Source organism: Thalassophryne amazonica, chromosome 6 (genome assembly GCF_902500255.1).
Source record: "Thalassophryne amazonica chromosome 6, fThaAma1.1, whole genome shotgun sequence".
NCBI classification, from domain to species: domain Eukaryota; kingdom Metazoa; phylum Chordata; class Actinopteri; order Batrachoidiformes; family Batrachoididae; genus Thalassophryne; species Thalassophryne amazonica.
In genome coordinates this window covers 95,941,652-95,968,385 of record NC_047108.1, presented here as the reverse complement: position 1 = coordinate 95,968,385, position 26,734 = coordinate 95,941,652, and the positions used below count along the sequence as shown (strand labels likewise).

Here is a 26,734-nt window from a genome sequence, read left to right as displayed (position 1 = left end):
ATATATTGGTAGCCCAACTCTTTATTCCACTGAGCTACAAATGCTATATTTATGTTATTTACTTCAACCAGTAAGAAATACAAGGAGCATTCAAAGTCCGCTAAGTCCACTAAGAAATACAAATAACATTCCAAGACATGCAAAAAGGGAAGTGCCTGTAAAAGTGATGATTTGTATAAAAATGAATGCTTATCAGTATATTATTTACGGCCTCTAAAAATGGAGGGTCTATGAATACAAATGGCAATAACCCCTGAATGATTAAAGCAATATTTTGTTAAACTAACTGAATTGAAGCTTAAAATTGACACTACAATCATCTTGAGTTTCATTTCAACTCCATTGTGGTAGAATACAGAGTCAATGTTACAAAACGGTGTCACTGTCTTACTTACATATTATGGGCCGGACTGCATTCTATATTACAACAGCCAAGTGGCCTCTGTGTGCGTGTATGCATTCGTGCGTGTGTATGACTTTGATCACTGAGAAACTGGGGAGAGCCAACATTTGCCACAAGGCCTCCCATTGAGTGACCGTCACTCAATGGGAGGTCTTTAATCCCCTATTGCTCCCGGTGTGTAGTGAGCACCTTGAATGGCAGCACCCTGACATCGGGGTGAATGTGAGGCATAATTGTAAAGCGCTTTGAGCGTCTGATGCAGATGGAAAAGCGCTATATAAATGCAGTCCGTTTACCATTTGCCGTGTGGTAATGTGTTTTGGGACAAGGATGAACACTGTGAAAACGTAAAGTTGATAGGACTAATATTTTTGGAGAAATGAGCAGATATTAGCTAACAACAGTGAACAATGGACGTTGTGCTGCAATGCACCATGGGAGTTCGGGGTTTGGAGTTTTAAATGTTATTGTGGTTCATGTTAGTTTAAGAGTGTTGTTAGTGTTATTGATTTATTGTGTTTTTGTAGTTCAGTTGGTTTAGTCAGTTAGTTAAGTGGCATGCAGTTGCTGTTACCATGACTGGGAAGTGTAGTGCATTTGATGTCTTCCATCACTGTCTCTGTATGTGGGTGTGTAAAAATAAAAGCACCTGCTTGCGTGAGAATGCAGAAAAGACAAAAAGCTCTGGCTCAGTTTTTGTTCTTCCACGCAGCTCAACAATATATTAAAAGTGAAGTGGGGTCTGCGTATGTGTATGCATGCGTGATTTTAGTTAGTAAGTTCAATGTAAGTACACAATATAATTGTAAATATGTTAAAATTCATGGATGACACAAGAAAGAGAAAACATTTCTATTGTGGTCCATTTAAAAACCAAATGACAAAATAAAAGTAATAGCAAAATAAAATAATAATAATAATAATAATAATGGTGTGTATAGGATAACAAGAACCTAAGCAATTTATAAACACATTAAGACAGTAAATTAACATAAAAACTTACATAATTAACAGGAAATAAAAGGGTTGAGTTCTTCCTCTAAAAACAGTTGAGGAATAAGGTTCTAAAACATTCTGGACTCATACGTCATTCCAACTCATTATAACTTTGTGTAACTTATTACCACCCTCGAAAAATGTCAGCTACCTATTTTATAAACACTACCCAATCTAGAGCCCGTGGATCCCCAAGGGCAATGTGCTCGTTTCACCTTGAATTAATTTATTTTTTCAATCCCAACAACAACTTTGACAGCTCTTGTTCTGAACGATACTTACGCGTGCTTGAGCTGTAGCTGAATACTGTGGCAGTTGGCAGAGGTGAGTCTGAGTCCACGGAGGCTGTATCCTCATCCTGGGAGCAGCCTGCCTGGATGGCCCGCAGGTAGCTGTGGCTACGTGACCGGAAGCAAGTAGGAGCGGGCAGATCCAGAGCTTCCACAGCCTGTGATTCTCCCTCACGATATGGCACTGAATGTCCGCAGCCCTGCCTGCATACCTGAAAAAAACGTGTGCAGACTCACACGCTGAGGACAGACAGCAGACTAAGAAACACACATTGATTGTAGTTTGTGGTTGTAATTAATATAATGCACGATGGAAGGGATTCAACTTGAGAGCACATGGAGTGACAGCTTTTTCATCAGTGATAAATGGTGCTATAATTTGACTGAGCTAAAAGTAGAATAAGGATGAGTTTACTCTTGTTGTAGGGATGGGCTCAAAATATTTCATGCAGTCTGGTGTGAGTCACTCAAAAGTAGCTTTGTTTGTTGCACAGATTTGTGTTGTCAGTGTACAATGGGAATCGGCAGTGACATTTAACACCAACTAAAATGTTTGCTCATGCAACCCAGAGGAAGTATCAGCAGCTAATTTTATACTTGGCTTCATGGATACATATAAAAAATGCTCTGCTCTCTCTATATATAAATGCTCAAATTGTAATAATCATGATTGTAATTAAAATCACCTCGACTAAAACTTATGGCTTTGGTGCCATAAACCTGGAGAGACGGATATTTTGCATTAACCTGGCAACTTTTGCTGTTGTGTAATTCTGCATCCTACTGCCAAACTTGCTGATGATGGTCTCACTTTGACATTTTGCAAACCTGCACAGACATATTTCCCTTTTTCACTGCCTGATGCACAACAGGCTTCATATTCATAAACCAAACTTAGCAGTCTTAGCAGGGATCACCTGTATTTAAATATGCTCTTGAAGGAACTTCCAAACCTCTGTTCTTTTCCTTAGTGCTGATCCCTAGGATTAGATTTAGGGCCCCATCTTCCACCCGGAGCAAAGTGACGCACAGCGCAACTCGAGTATTATTGCTAGCTCCCACCCGACACCTGACGGTTTCCGCACCAAGTGCCCACGTTCTGTAAATTACAAGTCCACTTGCAGTCACGTGGGCTTGTTGGTGTAAAAATGAGGTGTGGTCGGAAACAGAACTGACACATTCATATCATGTGGCACCAGAAAGTGTTTGCGACAGTTCACCAAACACTGTTCTACATTCCAGTGCAGTGTATCTCTGGCATTTAAAGAGCAGTCAGATAGCCCCACATGGCGAGTTCAAAACGCATGTTCACTATGTACACAGGAATGCCCACTAGTGCATCATATGATGATGAAACTGAATTACAAAGAAGAATGAACAAGAATATTGTTTAAAAAGCAGAATAAAGACACGGCCTGTACCATATCTTTATTCTGCTTTCCTTCCGTTAAATGGCTGGGGTGGGTGAATAAATGGGGGTTTGGTAGGGGGGTGGAATCAGTTTTCATAGGGGTTTAAGCCTGGGTCCCACCGAATAATGAAGGCTGAAGAAGGAGCCACGCAGCATGTTTTCTTTGCTACGAGAGGGTTTCTTCAACTATCGTGGGAGTTTCATGGCTCTGAGTGGCTCTTAGAGGCATTACTGTCAGTTAACGAGGCTCCTCTCTGAGCGTGGCGCTAATTTCAAGAAGTTCAAAATTTAGCAACAACAGCGTGGCGCAGTTTGTGTACAAGTTACTGTGACGGCTTAGAGGCATTTGCGTGGTGATTACGAGTCTGCTAAAAGCCCATTATCCGTGCGCCTGGCAGTTACGCAGGACCTGAGAGGCTATTTTTGGAGCAGCTCTCCTCTTGCACACACAATTCCACCTGCTCTGTGCACTGAACTCTATATAAATAATGTAACCATTTTCTGCCAAACCTTGGATGCTGAAAACACCTCTAATCACTTCTGGAATCACAGAGGACTGTTTCATCTGGATGCTTTTTTCCCCCTCTCTTTCCTGCTCCATGTGGAATATATTTTGAACAGCTTAAGGTAACTATTTTTAATGTTTTTATAGCTTAATAACATCACACTACACAGCACTGCGTGGCTCATACATGGCTCATGCATGGCTTAGCATGGCTGATACAAGCCATTCGAGGCTCTAATGACCTGTCGGTCGTGGCTTCTACGTGGCACGTGCGGGGTACAGAGAGGCACCTTAGGAGTGGATACGTGTTAGATGAAAATGTGGGTCATTCTTTGAATAATCACTCCACACCCATGCATGGCAACTTCTTCATCCTTCATTATTCGGTGGGACCCAGGCTTTAGACTTTAAACAGTTTGAAATGAAAACACATTATGCATATGCATAAACTATCTGTGCTTTGACAGGTAATACCCCACCTTATAAATTATAACCTTAACAAAAATCAAAGGTCACTCAATCCATCTGTGCACCTACAATATTAAATTTCCAGTTAAAAACAGACTGAACGGTTTTTCACTTAACTTAAAATGTACTGCAGGCAATGGGTACTTCCATTCATTCAGTAATTTGCATGTGAGGTGCATCTGAAAGGCCAGCTGAATTAGCTGGTTGTATGCGCATGGTCACACATGGTGGTCATTGAACAACCTTCACAAACAGTGGGTGCAACAGGTGTTAATGGATATAGTATTCACAGTTGTGTTAATCGAATGACATAGAATCTTAGGGCCCTCTCCCACTGGAGAGAGGATTAATTGCGCATGAATTGAGTATACAAAGTACAGGCATTCGTTGTCATCCACAACAAAAATGGCCAAAAATGACAAATGTCCCAGTATGAATTATGGATATATTAATAATATATAGCGAATATATGATAAACAATCACGGTTATATAATGCATGTAGTGAGGAAACTGATCTGACACATTGAGATTATCACGGCAATATTACTGTGTATTATGAATGCATCGCTCACGTGTTGTGCGTCCACGGCATCTGCATTGCAGTCATAAAAGAAGCGCACTCGGGCCGTCGGCATCACTATTCACACCAACAATACAGGCTCTGGAGCATTTGCTGGACTTGGACAAGTTGATCACAGAGTTTGTTCATGTTGTCATGCGAGGGTTAACTGTTCATGAGTTTGGGGAGCGAGAGGGGGGAAGCCGCTCGGGGTGTGAGACTGTGTTTTTTTTTTTTTTGAGAGTGTCACAGAAAACAGACTTCAGCATAAGCTGTGGCTAAACAACAACTCTTCCTTTTGTTAGTGTTAAATAAAAGTCCTGGATTGCAGCAGCTACGTCTTTGTGGATTTACACAGCCGGACCGGCACTGACTGGCAGGTATGTCGCTTTCTGCCACATATAGTACTTTGGGTTTACGTGACGTGTTTGTTATGCATTCACAGATTGTCCACAAATCGGCTGCAAAGCAGATGTAATAAAAACGCTTTATTCGTGGCCAATCTGTATGCATTCGCTACAACTTATTTTAGTTTGTGATGTGGACATGATAGGCATGCAATATATCTGTTTTACACACTGTCCCATTTTAAAGGGAATGACAGGTGACACTCTGATTGGTTCATTTATGCCCACAACACACCCATGACTAATGAACAAGATAAATCCAAATCCTTTGTGTGCAATGCCCATCCACACGCCCAGTTTACACATGCGCAAGATAGTGCGAAAGAAAGACTTGTACATGCCCCAAAACCATGTGCCATGTGTTATATTTCCACTGTCAAGATAGAGCCCTTAATCTTCTCTACTGAAGACAATGTAATTCAGGTAACTTTAGACTGATCAGTCTTTGATATTCTGGCTATTCTTCAATCCATTTGAATGGTGGTTTTCCACTTTCTTCCAGGTCTTTCTGGTTTCGGGTGCCATTTTAAAGCATTTGAGATATCATTTTCTGCACTTCTTTATGTATTTTCGCCTCTCCAATCAACTTTTTAATCAAACTACGCTGCTCTTTTGAAACAATGCCTGGAACGACCCATTTTACTCAAAATTTTCAGAGAGAATTGCACGACAACCAGCATGTACAAAGTTTGCCGCCTTCATCCTGAAATTAGAGCCACCTGTTTGACGCTGCTTTTTTTTTTTGAACAGCCTAATATTCCTTTTTCTTTCCTTTCTATAAAGTAATAACAAATTTGATCAATTTTCTTCATGTTTTGCTTTGGAATAGAAGATGCAGTATTCCCAATACACACACATGTTGGCTTATAAGAACCTTTAAATTCAGCAGACATATGAGATGAAGTGTTTGCTACAGCTAACAACATTTCTATAAGCTACACAAATAGCATTTGGTAAGACAGTATGCGTACCTGAGTGCCTGTAGCTCTGCCCAGCGTGCCAGTGCACAGGCTAAAATTACTTTTCCTGTAGTGTGCAGGCGGCTCCAGCGGGCTCACCAGACAGTCTAAGTTATCGAGGCTCCGATTTGTCGACAGCTCCTTCAGGGACGGGAGGGAACTGTGGGAGTGAGTGTGAGAATCAGCCTCTCAGCAGACAGAATGCGTAATAAGTGACGGAAGCGCTTCACTGATGATAGCCAGAGGAGTTAACTTTCTTTTGGAATTCCAAAATTAAACACCACTGAGTTTAATGGAGAGGACAATGTGACAGTGTTTAAAATAGCAGCACAGAGGAAACAATGACTTCAGCGGGAAAATATTCAATTTAATTTCACAAATTAGTTTCTCGACTGATCCCAGAAATTTGTGAGACGTTTCCTCTGGTCTGGTTTGCACATTTGGCACCTACTGTTAGTGGAAATGTGTTTGCATTAAGTGAGGAGTGCTGTTGAGCTAGTGTGATCGTACATTTTCATGTTATGAAATCAAGACTTGAGAAAGTAGGTCACAGTAAGGTCACACCAATCAGGGTACCTGCGGGTTACGGAATGGAACAGGAGTGAGGAATGTTAGACCAAAACAGGCGGTGAGTGCTGGTGTTAGGACAAGTGAGGGAAAGTGAAGGGGCCACACCACCTGCCTGTGGATGACACTGACCTCAGATGCTGCATAGAACATGCACTTTGTAGTGGAGACCACAGAAAGTCCTCCTGCATGAGAGCGTAGCAACAAGGCCTGTCCGTGTGGATTTGAGGTAAAACACATGTCAAAATTTCATCCCCTTTTGTTTTTAATACCAAAAAACAAAAACTGAAACAAACCCTACAATAATGCATATCATGAACAGTCAGCGCCGTTAATCTGCATTTCCATTTATGTCTGACTGTCTAAGTTGGATATCTGGACAGTTATTCATGATAAGATGCTGCCACCTGGTGATACAGTAGAGGACTTGAAACAAATGTCTGCCATATATTTTAACAGACACCCTGTCAGTGCCTATTTTTATTGTAAGGAGTGTGTGCTGTCCGACTCACTTGCGTGGTGGTGGTGGTGGCTGCTGCTCACTCAGGGAGAGCTGGGTGGCCCTCTGGTAGCTCTGGCGGCGGGCAGCACTTTTAGGTGAAGGTTTGGGGCTCCCTTCTGACTCTTCGCTGTCCTCCAGGTCTCCCATAGCTTTCACGTAACTGCCGCTTCGCATCCTCCGACACGGGATCTCGGTTCCTCTCCCGTGACCACGACCCAAAGTTCCAGCCCACTCCCCCAGGGGGACCTATGTTATGGTAACACAGCACACAGCGGCATTGGTGAACATTCTCATTCATTCATGTAGAAGTTGACAAGAAGTTTAGTCAAAAGTAACTTGAATTCTTAGTCTGAAAGATTAAATACTCTTGATTATGACTGTGGCAACTAAATAATTTTGCCACAAGTCAATAGAACTGAGAGCCACCACTCTAGTCAATGGTTACTGGTTCACCAGTAGCATAGCAGCACATTTCCAAAGTGTATCTATGCTGTGCTTTGCTTAAAATATACACCAAGTCTATTTCTGACATGTACTGCCTCTGGTACACTTCTGACCAGCACTAAATAGAGGTACAAAATAATTCTGAGGATGAATGAATGCCAATTTCTATTATACACTGTCAAAATGGCACAACAAAGTAGAAAATAAACATGATTAATACTGATGAAACCCTCAAAGTATTAAACTATAGAGTATATTGGTGAAGCACAAAATTCAAGAAAAAACCTGCAACACAACAACGTGTGATGCTCTTGATATGCACTCTGAGAGGTATGAAGATGCATAGAAAGGACAGAACAAAAATGAGCTGCTATATGCGGCATTATAGATCTTTGCCCGGTGTGCTTGACGAGTAATGTCAGTACAATCAGGCACCAGGCCTTTTTGGAAGAACAAGCCCTAACTGGGATATTACACTACTAATTTACTGAGAGTCAATTTTTCAATTTGCAAATTTGCAGATTTCACCTCAGCCTGCTAGTGGCTACATGGACACACCCTAAACCAGACCTGTCAACTCTCACACATTCGGAGTGAGACACATGCAATTAAACATGCTGTCATGCTCTCATGCTAATGGCACGACATTCTCCGGCACTTCACCAATATGACCTGCCAGAAAGAATTTGAGAGTAAATAAATAAAACCTATGAATGACGAGGGTGCTCCCCTTGTCAAGGTGTAATGTCTGCAACGGTCGTGTCAATCACACGACAATCTCACTCCTCGAGTGTATCTCACCTTGAGAGCTCTGACAAACTGTCTAGGTGAGGCTGGCCACCAATATGACTCTGAAATGGTAGATGTTGGAGATATGGTCTACAATGAACATAATTTGTGGAAAAGATGCTGCTGGGTACAAACAATGAGAATGAAGTTTAAGTGAACAGAGGGATGTTTAATTTAATTATCTTAGCAAAGCCAGTGATCAGGGCTGATCAAAAACTGTAAGGAAACTCAGAAATCATAAGACTATTGTTTCACACTGCGACAAAGATGTATATTCACTAGTCCTCCTACCTGAAGGAATTGGTGTGTCAGATCCTGGTGACATGACTTTGATTTAAGCAAGGTCTTGTTGACTGTAGTAGAGCCCTTTTGCAACATTTGCCTGGCCTGGCTGATGGTGAGAGTGGACCAAGAGCCTCGCTTCACAAAAGTCTCCTCTTTGTTTGTCCGGGTTCGACTTCCCTCCTCTTCCTTTGATGTCACCTGCGACACTGGGCATGCCAAAAACTTGAGGTCACTGCTGCTTTTCGAGGTCTTGAGAGTATGTGTAGAAATTGTGTTATAACCATGTGAGATGTGTCTCGGGGGAGCCTGGCTGTCTGACACTGCCCTGCCGAGAGTCATCATGGTTAGAGGGTTGCGGTAGGCTACAGCAATAGTGCTGGTTTTGGTAGCATCAGCGTCCAAGGCATCATCTGAGCTCCAGAGTCCCAGTACATTTGGCCTAGGTTTCTGCTTTGACACCTCAGCCTTAGCCCTGTCTTTGCTCTTGCTCCTGCGGGTTGGTCTACAGTCATCATCACCGGACCCTGTGGTACCAGATGTTCCGCCAGTAGAACGTCCAGTTATGCTGCCTTTAACTGCAGAGTTTTCCAGAGATTGGGACTTGGCAAATAGCTTCTGCACAGAGTGCATCAGGTGGCGTATGCGTCCTGGACTCTCACTCCGCTGCTTAGATATACGTCCTCTGTGGAACTGCAACGTACTGAAGCCGTCACGCTGTAAGGGGAGGTGCCTCTCTAACTGATCCAAAAGGCTAGCAGGTAACTGATTCATCTTGTTGGCTGCTGAAGAGGAAATGGTAGCTGAACCACTGGTGATCACAGGAGCACCTGTAAGGCCCAGGCCAAGGCCCATACCCATGGACAAGGAGGTGGAGAGCATCCCTGCCCTGTTGCCTTGCCCAGTTCCACCACTACCAGCCATACAGCTCTGAGGGCAGTCAACTTTGTCAGTAGTAGTGAAATGGAGACGAGGGAAAGTGCTGCTATTTGACATCTGGTTGAAAGGCAGTATGCAGTCAGGGGTCAAAGTGGTGGGGCTGTTGAGAGAGCACTGGGGGAGATGGGCGTCCAGGGTGCCATAGTGATTTATAGCAGGGCTCAACAGAAAGGAGCTGTGAGGGCCCGGGGTTAAAGGACAGAGGGCCTTTTGGGGGCACCCTGCTGGTTCATAAGAGTCAGACAGGTGGCGGCTGCGGTTGGCTCCTAACCCTTTCATGGTGGTTAAGATGATATCCTTATCCTTAAAACATGGCCCCAATCAATAATGGTCTACATACCCGAAGGGCCCATCCTGCAATATAGACAGAGAGAGATATTCCATCAAAAACACTGAAAACAATTTAAGTTTAAAGATGGTCTTGAATTGGACATAAAGGAATTAATTCATACAAAGCTCACAAAAAGTCATCATACTCATCTCAGATTTGAGTTATATTTAAACATTTTACACATTAACATTTTTTTTATCCTAGTCAGTCCTTTCTGTAATGGTCCACAAAATGTGTCAATGTTTGTCCCTTTACAGAGATTATTGTTAACGGAGCATAACAGTAAAACAGCCATCTGGGTACATTCCAACACCTCTTGGTGGGGGTGGTGCTCCCCACACATCTACTATGTTAATGAACACATTTTAGAGTTTGAGCTCATTTAGAAATGTCTGAGAGTGTCCTTGAATTTCAAGCACAGTAATTTAGTTAAATGTTATGGTCCACGCGTTATGCAGAACATATCAAAGAGGTACATTTACAGCCAGTAATGCTGAGGGCAGAATCATTGTCCTCTACAGGTCTGACATAAGATACTAAACACTGCCAACCACCAGGTGGCACACCACAGGAAACAGAATTTAGTGAGACTTTCTACATTTGGGTCCTAAAAAGTACTTCAGATTTAATCTAAAAATCAATGTTGTTACATGTAAAAGCAAATTAATATAAATGTTAAATTAACCAATTATATTTAAAGGTTTTGGTGTTGTTAAATAGTAAAAAAAAATTAATATAATATGTTTTCATTGAATTTCCATTCTACTCCATGCAAATCATACCTTTATTTGAGGGTTAGAAATTTATTTCACTTGAATCAGAAAATATCACATAGTAGTATGTACATAAAAATGTAAATCCATTGTCAACCTATGTCCAACTGTTTTTTTTTAAACCTATGAACAATATTGTACCAACATCTTGTAATGGCTTATCAACTTTGTGTAGATGTAATAAATAAATAAATAAGTAAATAAATAAATAAAAGTTGTTGTTTTTAATGCTGAAAAGGCTATTCAGTTTAATTTAAACCCACTAACCTCATTAATTTTTTAGGGAATCAAAGGACTGTTGTAATGAGATTATGAAATTAGAATAAAAAAAAAAAACATCATTCCACTATGATTATAGGTTCATTTTCATAATTTTGCTTAAATTTTCCAAAAGTCTCTCCAAACGGCTGTAATAATAATAATAATAATAAAAAAAAGATAAATAAATACGGGTTAATAAAAATGCATACACTGTGCACTTGCTTAAACTGTCATATAAAATCATTGCTGAAATAGAGCAATATTACTCTCAAACTGCAATGAACACAATGGAAATTTTATTACAGTGACACTTTGACCGTCTTTTACGGATGCATCATCCAATAAAATAAACATGGAAACAATCTTTATGGAATGTGGCTGTTGCTCTGTTGAAAACACCAAAACATATCACCATACCTGGCTACCAGACGATTAACAAAGACATATTTGATGTATGTTAAAGTCTCACAGCACTATGGAAAACATCCCCATGGTATCCATGGTAATTATCTTTAACACAATTCTCTATATCCTTGTGAAAATGTCACAAAAGTAGGCATGCTGGCTCAGCTGTATGGCTGTTGGTTGGCGACAGACAAAATGTTTCCCCACTTTTAATGCAACTGTTGCAAACAAGTAATCTTTCTCTTCTCCCCCTTTTCTGTGTGTATATATATATATATATATATATATATATATATATATATATCCCTCTACTATTAGTCATAGCATGGCAGGTGTAATGACGTGTGTGATATTATGAGTCATGAATGAGTGTACAGCGCATCTGCAAAGTATGCAGCACTTCACTTTTTCCAGCCTTATTGCAAAATGAAATGAAATTTTCCCTTCAAGTTCTACTCACAGTACCCCATAATGACAACATAAAAAAAGTTATTTGAAATTTTTGCAAATTTATTAAAAATAAAAAAATGAAAAAAAAATCACATGTATATGAGTATTCACACCATTTGCTCAATACTTTGTTGATGCACCTTTGTCAGAAATTACAGCCTCAAGTCTTCTTGAATAGAGAAGAATAACAGAAGCCAGCAGAAGCTGGAGTTTTAAATAGTAGTCTGCCTCTCGGTAGGAGGGGTCTGGTTAGGTTTAACAACAAGCTGATTTTGAGTTAAACACCACAATCGCTTCTGAAAGCATCAAAGGCGACCACAGACCCAAACAACGAGTCAGCACTTCTGTCTTAGAGTGTCCTGCCCCCTGCTGGGAGCTTCAGTTTACTACATGGCTTCAAGCACAGACGCAACTGCGAGGAACCACAAAGCTCAACTCTCTACCCAATTACAGCGCTGCTGTCAGGCCGAGGTATTGGAAAATAAAGCAGTGCTGAGTTATGGTTTGGTGTATAAATAAAATGAATACTGATAGAATAACTCCATTAATGTCAATTCTGTCATTTGTGCAAAGTTAAGATAATAACATATATCTTTTAACGTTGAATAATGCACTAATTCTGAAATTTTGTAACAAACACAGACAGATGGCATTCTGGGTAAAATGTGCCTCTGCTCACACTGATTGGTTGATTCATTCTATGTAAACCAACACATTAATATGAGGTGTGTCGTGTGTTGGTGCTTACAGATAGATGTGCTTTTGTAATATATGCCATTTTTATTTGTAAAAAAAAGGCATTTTTAAAAAAAAAGCCAAGTTGTAATTAGATAAACGTCTGATATAACCGGTGTCAAAATAAATAGAACACTGCCATGATCTACTGGTGCCAGTGCGAGTTTTGGCCCTTTTTCAGCTGATTTGTCATTTGTGCGAGAGTTTCAGGTTAATCACGCGTCCTGCATCGTTTAGTATACATGGAGTAACGAGCTGCGTTTAACATCTCACGACCACCTCCTGATTGCCAATCGTGTGGGTCAGATGAAAATCAAACCTGTTTGATATTCTGGTCGGCCGTCGTGAGGGCATCCCGCTGCTGAAGTGCTACAAACATCCAACCTCTTGCACTGTGCATGTGTAAACACTGCAGACCTGTCTTGTAATGTTGTTTGGTTTTTTATTTTGTTTTGTTTTTTAACTTTGATGTCTCCCATCGAGAGTTTTCGTAAATTAAGTTTGAAAAAAAAGCTTCTGTTTACGTTTTGCTTCTGGAAACACGAGTCTGACATGTGGTTTTTGAATGTACGTGTGTGAGAACATAAATCATGCACTCTGAACTTTTACACCGTGCGGTTCTGTGGTACAGTTTGAGCTGGAACCGAGTACAGCGATTGAAAATATCAGTGTCTGCCCAGCTTCAGTTTGAATACTGCCATGAACATTACTGGCCAGTAGATGGCAGTAGAGACCTTGAAAACTTGCAAACACAAAACTCCAGATAATCTGTGTTGCTACTTGCTACATTTAAGATGCATGGAATTTAATAAAAGCAAACACAATAACAACGTCTATAAACCCAGAGAATATATTCATGAGAGTTTTAGGCACTAGAGTTTAATGCTGTTATCCTGATCAGAGTGTCTCAAATGCATTCTCCTGTCGTAAACATACTGAGATTACCCTATCACCCATAATGCACCTGGACACGCATGCCCACACTAAAACCTTAAAAATTAGCGCAATACTTTAAAACTAAAACATATATCTGATATTTTCACTTTATAAAACTTCAGAAGTGACGTTAATTTAAATAACTTGTCCGAAATAAGTTTGGTTAAAATTTGAACCATAAGTTAAAAATGTATGCCTCTGGATGACTTGGGTGATATTGGCCACGTATCAGTATGGGGTTAAAAGAAATTATTTTTTTTTTCTGGTGACCAGTTCTCCTTTGCCTGCAGAGGATAGAGTGGTTTCTTCTAGAAGCAGTTCTCCTTTGTTTGCAGAAGGTAGAACTACACATCTGTTCACCTTTATTTACCACGTTAACGGTCTAAAAATTATTGGACAAAAATTTATCGGAAGATGATTAGTCCAATAATGGTTTTCAAAGTTATCTGAAAAGATAATCCCATAATGAAAACTTTATCTTTGATAATTATCGGTTATCAGATTATCGGAACTGTCCTCACCACTGTCTGTGTCACATCAGCCCAAAACTGCAGCTATGGTTGAATGGGTATGTAGGGGGGACCCGAGCTCACCATAGCACCCATCGTGGTCCCATTCCATTGAGAAGACAAATGCACAGGGACAAGATCAATATTCTGTGCTACCAGGGGGCAGGAAGTGACTACAGGGACCACAGAACAGCTGCAGGCAGGTGAAATGCAGCCCCACAAGAATGTGATATACAACCCCAATTCCAATGAAGTTGGGACGTTGTGTAAAATGTAAATAAGAACAGAATACAATGATTTGCAAATCCTCTTCAACCTATATTTAACTGAATACACCACAAAGACAAGATATTTCATGTTCAAACTGATAAACTTTATTGTTTTGTGCAAATATTTGCTCATTTTGAAATGGATGCCTGCAACACGTTTCAAAAAAACTGGGACAGTGGTATGTTTACCACGGTGTTAGATCATCTTTCCTTCTGACAACACTCGATAAGCGTTTGGGAACTGAGGACACTAATGACTGGGTATAAAAGGAACATCTACAAAGGTCTCAGCCATTCACAAGAAAAGATGGGACGAGGATCACCACTTTGTGAACAACTGCATGAAAAAATAGTCCAGCTGTTTAAGAACAATGTTTCTCAATGTTCAATTGCAAGGAATTTAGGGATTCCATCATCTACAGTCCATAATATAATCAGAAAATTCAGAGAATATGGAGAACTTTCTACACGTAAGTGGCAAGGCCAAAAACCAACACTGAATCCCTCAGGTGACACTGCATTAGAAACTGATATCATTGTGTAAAGGATCGTACCGAGTGGGCTCAGAAACACTTCAGAAAACCATTGTCAGTTAACACAATTCGTCGCTACATCTACAAGTGCAAGTTAAAACTCTACCATGCAAAGCGAAAGCCAAACATCAACAACATCCAGAAATGCCACTGCCTTCTCTGGGCCCGAACTCATTTGAAATGGACAGACGCAAAGTGGAAAAGTGCGCTGTGGTTCTATGAGTCCACATTTCAAATTGTTTTTGGAAATCATGAACGTCGTGTCCTCCGGACAAAAGAGGAAAAAGACCATCCAGACTGTTACCAGCGCAAAGTTCAAAAGCCAGCATCTGTGATGATATGGGGGTGTGTTAGTGCCCATGGCATGGGCAACTTACACATCTGTGATGGCACCATCAATGCTGAAAGGTACATCCAGGTTTTGGAGCAACACATGCTGCCATCCAAGCAATGTCTTTTTCAGGGTCGTCCCTGCTTATTTCAGCAAGACAATGCTAAGCCACATTCTGCACGTGTTACAACAGCGTCGTTTCGTAGAAAAAGAGTGCGGGTACTAGACTGACCTGCCTGCAGTCCAGACCTGTCGCCCATTGAAAATGTGTGGCACATTATGAAGCGCAAAATATGACAACGGAGACCCCGGACTGTTGAACAACTGAAATCGTACATCAAGCAAGAATGGGAATGAATTCCACCTACAAAGCTTCAACAATTAGTATCCCCAGTTCCAAAAATGCTTTTTGAGTGTCCACAAACATTTGAATTTAGTATTGAAAAGCCCATTTGGTGTACATTTTGTATTATATCTCAATTGAAAGTGCCTCAATCACTCTCATTTTTCTGTTGGATTTACCTACATCACCAAAATTGGATGGAGGTTCCAATTTTATGCCTGTTTGTCTATCTTCCAGTTATCAGTCGAAAACCAAATGCCAAAAAGCAATGATAAATTGTACACAGCAGAGATAACCAATGTTCTGTGAAAATGATCTGAAAAGAATTCAGAAACCGAAACAATTTGGAAAAAAACACACCTGACAACATCACAAAAAGACTTCGATTTAAGTGCATGAACTAAATACATACTCCTTACATTTGATCACATCTAATGTAGCTTATGAGAAGCCACTTCTAACAGGACTTTCACCTTGAAAATTTTTTCCAATTTGAAAATTTGTGTGTGGGATTGGAAACTCGTGTTGGCGGAGGCTTGTGCTCTACGAGCACGGTGTTCTAGTTTCTTGCTGTAATGCATCTCTCTATTAATGGATCCATGGCCGTGTTGAAGTGGCCACCTATTATAATGGAGGAAGTCAAATTATTTAAGAGAACAGAAAAAAAATTGTGAAGAAATATGAAATTACAGAATTCTTGCATCAGATTATGAAAAAAAAACTCCAGATTCAGACAGCAAAAATGTGTGCTGCTTCACGTTCACTGTCACAGCTGTTTACTCTATCACAGCGGAGTGACTCAGTGAGTGGTTAAGAGCCACAAAAGCTTGAAATCATGCCTGGTGGTTGAACACTGAAAGTGAACAACACACAGTTTTATTCCACTGCGTCGGTTGGCCACGTCTTAACGTCTCTCTGACCTTCCTTTCAGCCTCAGCTGTGCACGAGCAGCTACTTCTCTGAGTCAGTGTTCCTGGACGGTGACAGTGGCATGCTGACAAACACAGCAGCCCTTTACAACAGCGCAGCCAGCTGTAATTCATCTACGAGAGCTGACTGTAGCAGCACGTGTTCACATCCCGTAGGCACCAGCAGTAACAACTGATGCACACCTACACACTGCTACACATATAAACATGCTAGCCACCTACCCGCCCACTCACCGAACGACCACAACAGAGAAACATGGTGTCGAACACCACGGCTGCAAAATGAGAAATTTGTGGTTCATCCAGTTTTGTCACAGAGTCAGTGCACGTGATGACAACCAGCAGGGTCCTATGTAATTGCAAGATGAAAGACTCCAGCAACATTTTATTTCAGCAAAAAAATCATGTCAGTTTTGCACACCCACACTGGAAAGAAGAAAAACTGTTTGTGTAAATTATTTCAGGGTGGTTAGAGTGAACCACACACAATAGCTGAGTGACAGATCGACAGAAGTGTTGCGCCTGTTTCACTACTATGTGTGTGTTTCTATTTATGAACAAATATAAGTGTAGTAGTTGTTTTTTAAAATTAAAATCAATCTGGAATCTCACTGCTTAGATTTGAACTTATTAATTTACTATCAAGATTACTTATCGACTAGTCAACTCGGCGACTAATGATTTTCAACAGTTGTCCCAACCCTACTTCCTAGTGAGGTTACATGTCCTCAGTATGTCCTCTTTTCATGTAAAGCTGAGCCATCACATTCGAATGAAAGCTCAGAAGCTTGCTTATCGAACCTAGCAGCGTTCGTTTCACTGGGTCTGTCGCCCATCGGGATGTTTCTGCTTGTTTTTAAAATGTATGTCACATGCTGAGAAATGCTGAGTAAGACATTTTCCAGAAATGCACCTGCTAATGCTCAGAGTAAGAGGAATAAGTAGCATTAAAATACATCAGCGACCACTAATTATTACTGCATGCGTGCGGATAGCTTTACAATCATGAATACTTTGATATTGTGTTGCTAACAGGGATGTTAAATAACGTGGGACATATCCTTTAACCTGTGGCTGACCTTGCAGGGGCAGTTCTGGAATCTCCACATTTAGTCCAAATTGTAATGAAAATCAAATTCTGTGAACTTGAGCTTTGCTAAAATTAACTATTTAAGAGGAATTTTAGAAGTCAACTTTCTCCGACACACCTAGCTTAGCAGAAATCAGCAAGATGACCTGCGAGGAGCAGGCTAACAAACAGACATGGATGATCTGGACCCTGATGAGTGACCTTTGACACAACTGTTCTTGCTGGTTAATTGTGGAACCCACAATGTGCCAAGTTGGTGGAAATTGGAGTGAAAAAAATATATTTTGACCTGGAAAATGTTGATCTGGAACATGGAAATGCCGGGGAATTCTGGAAACCATCTCAATATGTGTACCTGTGTACCAAGCTTGGTGGACATCTGTGTGTGTGTGTGTGTGTGTGTGTGTGTGCACGCGCGCAAGCGTAATAATAATAATAATAACAACAACAAAAAATTTGACCTTTGACCCCAATGACCATGACATTTGCCAAAATAACCCTTTAACTGCAACTGATCGTCATCCATATACCACGTTTGGTGGTAGTCAGACAAAGGACCTGGGAGCAGTAGGTCACAGACAGACAGACAAAGGCTGCTGAAATTACAGTATGATGTAGGATAATCTGACCCCAAGAAAACATTTAAGATACGCTGACAACAGTAATCTTTACCTATTTCGTGCTCTCCACCTGCAACATGAATCAATTACAACATGAAATCCAATTCCTTACAACAACTTTCAAGATGACTGTATGATTAACAGCCATGAATTTGTTATTTAAAAATAATTTATTTTTTTAACACTGATGCAGTTTATGACAGACATATGAAAGTGCAGAAATACAGCAAAACATCCATACTGTACACTAAATACCAACAAATTCCAGATCAAATTTTCCAGAATGGAAAAGAAAAGCTGAGTGCATAGAGCATCATTATCGTTAGGCTCCACAATGATATTTGACCTTCAGTTTACTGTGCCTCCTTATAAATTCTTCAGTATGTGTCACACTGATTTTGCTTAGATAAAATATAACAAAAATAATTTAAAAAAATGAATGACCTTGCACTTTAAGTTCACTTTTACACATAAGTTTATTTGAAGTACCAACACCAGCATCCATTGTAAACATAAATGTATAGTAAGTCAGTCCCTTCGGCTGCTCCCTTGTTTGCACTCGGGGTCGCCACAGCAAATCCAAGGTGGATCTGCATGTTGAACTGGCACAGGTTTTACGCCGGATGCCCTTCCTGACGCAACTCCACATTACATGGAGAAATGTGGCAGGGGTGGGATTTGAACCCGGAACCTTCTGAACTGAAACCAAGTGCATTAACCACTTGGCCACCATAAAAAATTTAAATCACACTGACTTGGTCAAAAGCTCATTATTGGCCATATAGAAGATGACATGCCCAGCTCTGACATACAGTATAACATCAGTTAGTTCTAGGATTGGCTCACTAACAAGCAGAACCAAGAGTTGCTGGACTGTGTCACACAGAACCACCAGGCCTGTAATAAAAGTCTCCTGCAGCTTTGCACTTCCCCTTCAGCTTCTGGCGATGAGCAGAGGGAGCAGTGAAAAAAAAACAGAGCGATCGATCTGGGTCTCGCTCCTTGTTCTCAGGGTGAATACACAGCTGCGGCAGGGGATTGGCTTTTGCAGCCTCCTTCAGTAATACCCTCTTTTCCCATCTTAGATTCTTTCTGACACACATCCCCGGTGCACTCAAAATATGACCCACTATAATTAACATTTGCACTAATTTTATGTGAAAATTTTAAAATGTCCCTGCTGCTATGCTTTATAAGTTTGTTAATATGGGTAAATGTAGTATTTTAGTAATTTCATTGTCTTTTTTTTTTTTAAAGACCAGTTTCAGTTAAAAAAAAAAATCTAACTGTGAATCTGACAGATTGAAGCATTCAGTCTTCATCTTTTAAAATAGTAGGCACAATTCATATTTCCTACTATTTAGTATATGGGCTTACATATGAGTGTAATCTAATATTGACAAATACGCCAGAGTACATATGATTCCCATTACCCAATTGTTGTGCTTGTGCAAACAGTACTCCCATGTTTTAACTGCAATTTTCTAAAAACCTAAAATGTCCATGTTAACATCTTAAAACTGTATTCTGTTGAAGAGTGCAACATGGTTTTCATGGGTTTTATGTTGCGTAGAAGAATCAGAAGGAGGCCTCTGCTTGGAAAATGGAAGGTGATGCAAATGACTACTGATGGGCCATATTAAAGAAAACTGCTAGCATTAGCAAATGTGGCCACACAGTAGCTACAGTTATCAGATGAGCGCTGCAGAACTGCAGTTGTTGCTAATCATTTGTTAATTGTTACGAGCTCAAATCCTGTCTGGGAGCATGCACTAGTATCACGCATCAGTACATCCACCACGCTATGGAACTGCCATGACTGACTGGGGGAGGTCAGGTGAAGCGTGGCCGTTCCCTTGACCTTCTCCAGTCAGTGGGGTCCTCAACACTGAGGCACCTATGTGCGCAATCATTCCTACAGAAATGGGCTAAAATGTCACTGCTGACACTCTTTCACCATGCAAGTGTTACTCCTGATCATCAACATCATTATCATTACTACACTTGGCTTCTTCATCTTCTTTTTTCAGTTGCTCTGATTAGGGTTGTCACAGTAGATCATTCATTTCCACCTCACCATGTTCCCTGCATCATCCTCTGTCACAACAACCACCTCAATTACCTGTACATCCAAAACCTATACCACAACTTTTGTCATTTTGTACAGTTGAACACAAGCATTTAAACTCATCCACCTTCACCACCTCTACGTCTTGCAAACAGAACCATTGCGCCACCCTCCCTCTCTTCCACGCATATGTACCCCTTAACTTTCATTCCTCTTCTCTCTAGTGTACGCATCCACCTCTCCAGGCTCACCTCAACCTAATTACTACTTTTAAAACAAATGACAATGTCACACATCAACATCATAGCCCATGGAGGCTCCTGTCTGATCTTATCTGTCAACCTGTCCATCACCACTGGAAATAAGAAAGGCCTCAGAGCTAATGCTTGATACGATCCTACCTCTAACTTGAACTTGTCTGTCATTCCTCCCAAACACATGACCACTATTGCATTGTCCTCATAATTATCCTGCACCACACTCACATAGTATGTCTCTGTCACATCTGATTTCCTCATACAATATCACAACTCTTCGTCTTGTGTTCAACATCACGCTCGCCATGTACATTTTCCTCAGACTCTGCCACTTTAGACAGCAGTAGCTCTGTGTGCTAGGAGTTGGGATTAACAATATATAGAGCAGGTTTGTGCTTCACACTACCTGTCTGTCACACTACAATATCCTGGGATAAGCAGAGGTCTGAGGGGCCCCAGAGCCTGTACAGGGCTCTCCCTAAAAAATGGAAACGTGGTGCAGTGCCAGGTTGTTACATTCTCAACACCATCATGCCAATTTTCAAGTTTAGGATGTTCACTCTCTGTTTTCTCTGATAATTTCGCCTAAATTTATTGAAATTCATCAGTTTGCAGCCATGCGGAGTGATTTCTCTTGTCTCCACTGATTTCATGTGTCAGCTCATACAGCAGGCAACTCCAGATGATTCAACATGCAAGACATGCATGTCATTAGTCTGGTTAACACACACACACACACACACACACACACACACACACACACACACACACACACACACACACACACACACACACACACACACACACACACACACACACACACACCTCCAACTGCTTAGTCCAATTAAAGGTCACGGGGAGAACACGCAAACTGCACACAGAAAGGCCACAGGTGGGAATCGAACCCATGACCTTCTCGCTGTGAGGCAACAGTGCTAACCACTAATCCACCGTGCTGCCCTAGTCTGGTTAACGTCACACAAAAAATAAAGCGCTGCTATTGGTGGAATATATGATATCACGCAAATATTTAAGAGGAAACTTCAAGAACACCTTCAGCTGGCTCTCTGTTCGTGTGAAGTGTGAGGAAGCGCAAGTGAGAAACATAGCCTGCAAATCAGAGGACTATTTTGTTGTTTTTTGCACCATCTCTGGCGGTGCCCAACGTCCATGAAAAAGAAAACTGTTGGAACTTCCAGGATGCTGCGCTCAGTGACCGTGATTCCAAACATCTGTCTGTAGGGCAACAAAATTACATAAAGTCAGTGCCCAGTTATCTAATGTATACAGAAAGGGGACTGCCAGACAAATGTTATCTCTTTTCCTGCAAGCTCTGTGTTTGCAGTAATCATACTGTGGAGGAGTTAACACCTTCCATTATGGCCACTGTCTGCTGAGAATCTTCCAGCTCTGCAGCTTGTCTCAATGACAAAGTTATGTCATCAGTGTTTCCGGTGGCTGAAGCAAGTGTTGACATTGCATGTGTTGTTGTGTACAGTGTGTGTGTGTGTGTGTGTGTGTGTGTGTGTGTGTGTGTGTGTGTGTGTGGAGGGCGGAATCAACCACACCATGGCTAATTTCTGTAGAAAACCATGTTCATCAGTTGAAGATAAAAAGGGTTCTTTTGTGTGTACAAGCAACTGCTACCGCTGCTAGTTCCTGCCAGATAATTTTCTCAGGCGGACCTCCTGTGCTGCTGACGACTGAAACAGCATGAAGCACTCGTCTATTTAACAAAAGGTCGTAATTGTTTCTCTTTTAGTCTAACTACCTGTGCATTAATCTTGTTGAAGACACTATAACTGCTAATTAATTCACTACTCTATTCCTGTGTGAATTTGAGGAGTGGTGGGTTTATCTTATTAGCGCTAAGCCTGCGCTAACATCCTGTACTCGGTTTCGGTGTTTAGTTTGTACAATGCTGGCAGAGAGGGTGGGTCTCATCTTAAATCATGTCTGTAAGCTACAGCAGCTTCTTAATTCTGTGGAGTTGGATGTTACAGGCACTCCAGATGAGCTTAGTGATGGGGCAGCTATCGTGTTCACTAGCATTAGCTTAGCTCTGTCAGTAAAACATGGCAGTTTCCAGACTGTTGTGAAGCAGAAAAAAGCTCAGAGTCCAGTTGTCCTGCATACTGTTAATTTACTGTCAGACAAGACAAGACTAAATATATTCGTCGACCATGTTTTCATGACTAAGCTGAGACGATGTAATTAGCAATGTTACCTAATATTCATAGCGTCTCCAAAACTATTAGTCCTATCAGTGTTCTGTTCTGGTACCGTTCATCCTTGACCCAAAATACATAAGCATGCCAAACAGCAAATGTCAGCTGTGCTCTGTTTGTCCCTGATCAAAGTTGCACGCACGCACAACTGATGTAAGCAGGTGGTTTTAATTTGACAAACAAAGACAGTGGCTGAAGACATTAAAACCACTACAAAGTTCACTCATGGGACCAACATGAAACTCATGGTAATTGCAACATGAGACTTATCTAAACTGATAAAACCAACTGACCTACAAAATACAATAAAATAATATCACTAACAACACTGTTCAACTAACATAAACCACAATAACATTTAAAATCTCAAAACCCTAAACTCCCATGGTGCATTGCAGCACAGAATCCATTGTTTATTGGTTAGCTAAAATTGCTAATTTCTGCAAAAATATTTGTCCTATCAACTTTCCATTTTCACAGTGTTCATCCTTGATCAAAAAATACATAAGCATGCCAAATGTCAGCTCTCCCCGGTTTTTGCGTGATCAAAGCCATACACACACATGCACACAGAGGCCACTTGGCTATTATATTATAGATTTTTTTTTCCAATGCTTTTTTTCAGTATTCTCCTGCAGTTACTAAGAAAGTCGGGCTATAGTTCATCAGGTTTTTATAACCATGAACTGTTTTGTCCTGGGCAGTGACAATAACCTACAATAATTTACTGTTTTTGAAACTGAAGTTTGTAAATTGACAATTGCTTAATTTCTTTAATGAAGTAGAAAACATAATCTCATTTTTTATTTTTGCTGAAATATGAATGAGTAAATTTTCAAGTTAGATTTACTGTTGACCCACTAATGACGCCAAAAACATCTGCACAGTATTGTGTACACAAATTAAGAACTCATTCATTCATTTTCTATACCTGCTTACTCTAATCAAGGGTCACGGGGGCTACAGCCTATCTCAGTGTTCATAGGTCCAGAGGTGTGTTACAACCTGGACAGGATGCCATTCTGTCACGGGTCAATTTCAGTAATTTTTTATTTCAATTTTTAGAGTTAGGCTTAATGGTTAGCACTGTTGCCTCACACCAAAAATAGACATTGGGCCTCATGTATCAATGTTGCGTACGGCGATATTTGAGAGTATATGGGGTATACGCCAAAACGGCTGTGCTACTTGGCATTTATCAATGTGGTCGTTGGGGTACGCTGCGCTGAAAATATACACCAGGTCGAGAGGTGGCGTAAATTATACACCAAAATGAACCAGCGCTGGAATCCACATAAAAATGAAAATGATCAACATGATAAACAGTGCCATTATACAAATCAATGCATATGTTACATAAATAACACTTTCCTGATTATACTACATAATAATCAATACAAATCCCGCTTTTGCGGGATTGCTGGTCTATCGAGCACGATCCGTGCCACAGCGCTGACTGCAAAGAAAGCGCTGCTCGCCTTTTTCTCCAGAGCCTGGAGCCAGAGCAGCGCTGAGCTTAACTTTATGTGGTGTGATCGTTTTAGACAATGAAATTGATAATTACAACTGTAGTGTTGTCATTCCCTTCGCCCGTGCTGCAATCAGGTTGTGTCGTCTCCATTCATTTGTCACAATAAAATAAATAAAGAAATACATTTTAAGAATAAAGAAATCTGAAAAATTAGGTGTGTCTTATTAATTGAGCGAGCAAATATCCACGTCAAGAATTATTAACATGTGAAAAGAGAATACAGTGGTCCCTCTCTATAACGCGGTTCACCTTTCGCGGCCTCGCCGTTTCGCGGAGTTTTTAGTCCAATTTTGCATGCCTTGTTTTTTACAGTGTTCTGTGTTCTGCGTGTCTGTTTATAAGAATCTTCTCACCCAGAAGAAAAAAGAGCGCCAACAACTACTCATAACTGTGTTTGTCACTCTGAAACAGACACCTGCAGCGAGGTGTGAGTGGAAAAAGGCGTGGCGCCAGGACACAGAGGCGCGATCTGTGAAATACTGGTCAGTCACTATTAATAATTTCTTATGTGTCCAACCTCGTATGTTGATCGTTAAAATTAAATTCATTAGTTCTAAAAGCCATCATAATTATTTATAGGAAAACGTTCTATTTTTATTTCTCAAACAAATGTTTGGGCCTGAAAACAGTTTGGTCTTATTTTTCTACTAAGGTTTGGACTTTGAGAGTGTTTACACACGAGAGAAAAGTGAGAAAATGTTCATGCCTGATTGAGAAAGTGTATAAAGTGGTTTTACAGCTTTGAAACGTCTATAATAATTGTAAAAAAATAACGCTGACTACGTCGCGGTTTCGCGTATTACGGGCTATTTTTAGAATGTAACTTCCGCGATAAACGAGGGACCACTGTAACACTTTTTTGATTATACTACAACACAACTGATACGACGGCCGCTTTTGACGCTCTATTGGCACGCGTCGTGATTGGTGAAGTTCTTTTTCTTTGCCGTCTACCTGGCTTCCATGTCGTAAAGTGAGGGTGTGTCTGAAGCAGATTTTTTTGATATTTATGGGCATGTTTATTATAATTACGATTGTTTTCACCTGCCGCAGTTATCAAGGTGCGCACTGCTTGATACATGTCATGGCAACTTTGGTGTACTTCAAATTTACACCGTAAATTTACGCCACAAGTGCGCAACTTTGATACATGAGGCCCATTATGTGCATGCCACAATAATTAATGTAGGGCTGCAGCTGTCAAATATTTTTGGAATAGAATATTCTATCAATTATTTTATCGATTAATTGACTCATCGGATAAAAAGTTTTGTGTTTTTAAACAATATCCATGCGGGGCTCTGCCTAAGCAATGGCACAATGTCACTGTGCCGTCATGCAGATTCTTAAGTTTAGGGTGTTTCCTCTGTTTTCCCGGGTAATTATTTTTTCACATTATTAAGTTTTGGAGCTTTGCCAAACCATAAACCCAGGCGGTCTGTGAAATCTTCAGTCTGCAGACAGGACATTCTTTTTTTTTTTCTTATTGCACATTTCATTTGCACTTTTTATTAATGTGATTTATTCAGTGTTCAGTGTATATTTATACATGCCATACAGAGTGCAGCTCAAACCGAAGTCAATTCCTTGTTTTCTGTGGATACTTGGCAAATGTGCCTTTGAAAAAATGGCTGTGGAGTGCAGCATTTCCACAAAAGATAAAAACTCTTAACAAATGTGAATAAAGGCTTTTTTTTTTTTGAATAGTTAAACATGATTCACTTAAAGTGCGTGTCCTTTCGCTACATCTGTGGAGGTGGAGCACAGCCAGTGGACCAAACCATGTTTTAAAAAAAATATACAAACACACTGCTTCACTTTAAATGTGCAATAAATCCATTTCAGATGATCGGCGCGGACCCTTTCTCTTAAAAGGTTTTATTTTACTCAGTGTGCGGCTTTGTAAACTTATCGCCTGTTACATTGATTAGTTATGCGCATGCTCTATGGTCTCTGTTTTTTCTGGAAGCGTTACAGCACCACATACAGGCCTTGGCGTATGCACTACAGTGTTAAACGAAGCCCCGAGGCAAAAAATTTGCCTTGAACATTTTTTGGAATCGAATTCGAGTTACTCGATTAATCGTTTCAGCCCTAAATTAATGCAATAGTTTTCTTATGATACTTCTAATCTCTGACTTCATGCTAATGAAGCTCCCAAAGCTGAAAGCTTCTTTCACATTTCAAGTTGTGCATGAAGAAGGTTGGTCTCAAATTATGAAACCTGCTGAAATATTTAGTGTTAGGAGCATTTTCCATTCATAGGCTTCTCATCAGTGCTTTGCCCATCAAAGTGATCCCAGTGCACTGCTCTCCTTCATTCATCACTGCACACACTGAAGTGTAATTAGAGAGAGAGGATGCACATTTTCCTTGAGCAGTTTGCCATCCTCATTAAACTGCTGCTGGTTCTTTTTTCTCTTCCACTTGTTTTCACTGAGTAACATCTCAGGCCAGCTCCAAAGCATGGTCTGTCCACAAAAACTCAGTTTACCAACTTTGCATGATTGGCTGCATGACGCATGGTGCTGAATAACATGTTTTATTAAACATGTAGACTAATCAGAGTATTGGCTCATGGGATATCGTGCATCGCTTCCTTATAAAAGATAC

The 26,734-nt window shown here is 40.6% G+C and overlaps 1 protein-coding gene and 1 long non-coding RNA gene across 3 annotated transcripts in view; one reads left to right on the top strand and one right to left on the bottom strand.

The window, feature by feature from the left end:
• The window catches only part of LOC117512698, a 589,105-nt gene that overhangs the window by 91,215 nt on the left and 471,156 nt on the right, over positions 1-26,734 (top strand). The window lies entirely within an intron of this gene.
• dlgap4a (discs, large (Drosophila) homolog-associated protein 4a) overlaps positions 1-26,734 on the bottom strand; it is a 342,556-nt gene that overhangs the window by 49,404 nt on the left and 266,418 nt on the right. Inside the window, exons 2-5 of one of the 2 annotated variants that reach the window (XM_034172850.1) lie at positions 8,593-9,876; positions 7,079-7,314; positions 6,012-6,159; positions 1,682-1,901 (exon numbers count right to left, since the gene is read on the bottom strand). In XM_034172850.1, the coding sequence (XP_034028741.1) occupies positions 1,682-1,901; positions 6,012-6,159; positions 7,079-7,314; positions 8,593-9,801 (1,813 nt within the window). In that variant the 5' untranslated portion in view covers positions 9,802-9,876. Of the gene's footprint in view, positions 1-1,681; positions 1,902-6,011; positions 6,160-6,698; positions 6,773-7,078; positions 7,315-8,592; positions 9,877-26,734 lie in introns of those variants that run through there. The other variant, XM_034172851.1, reaches the window with a different exon arrangement.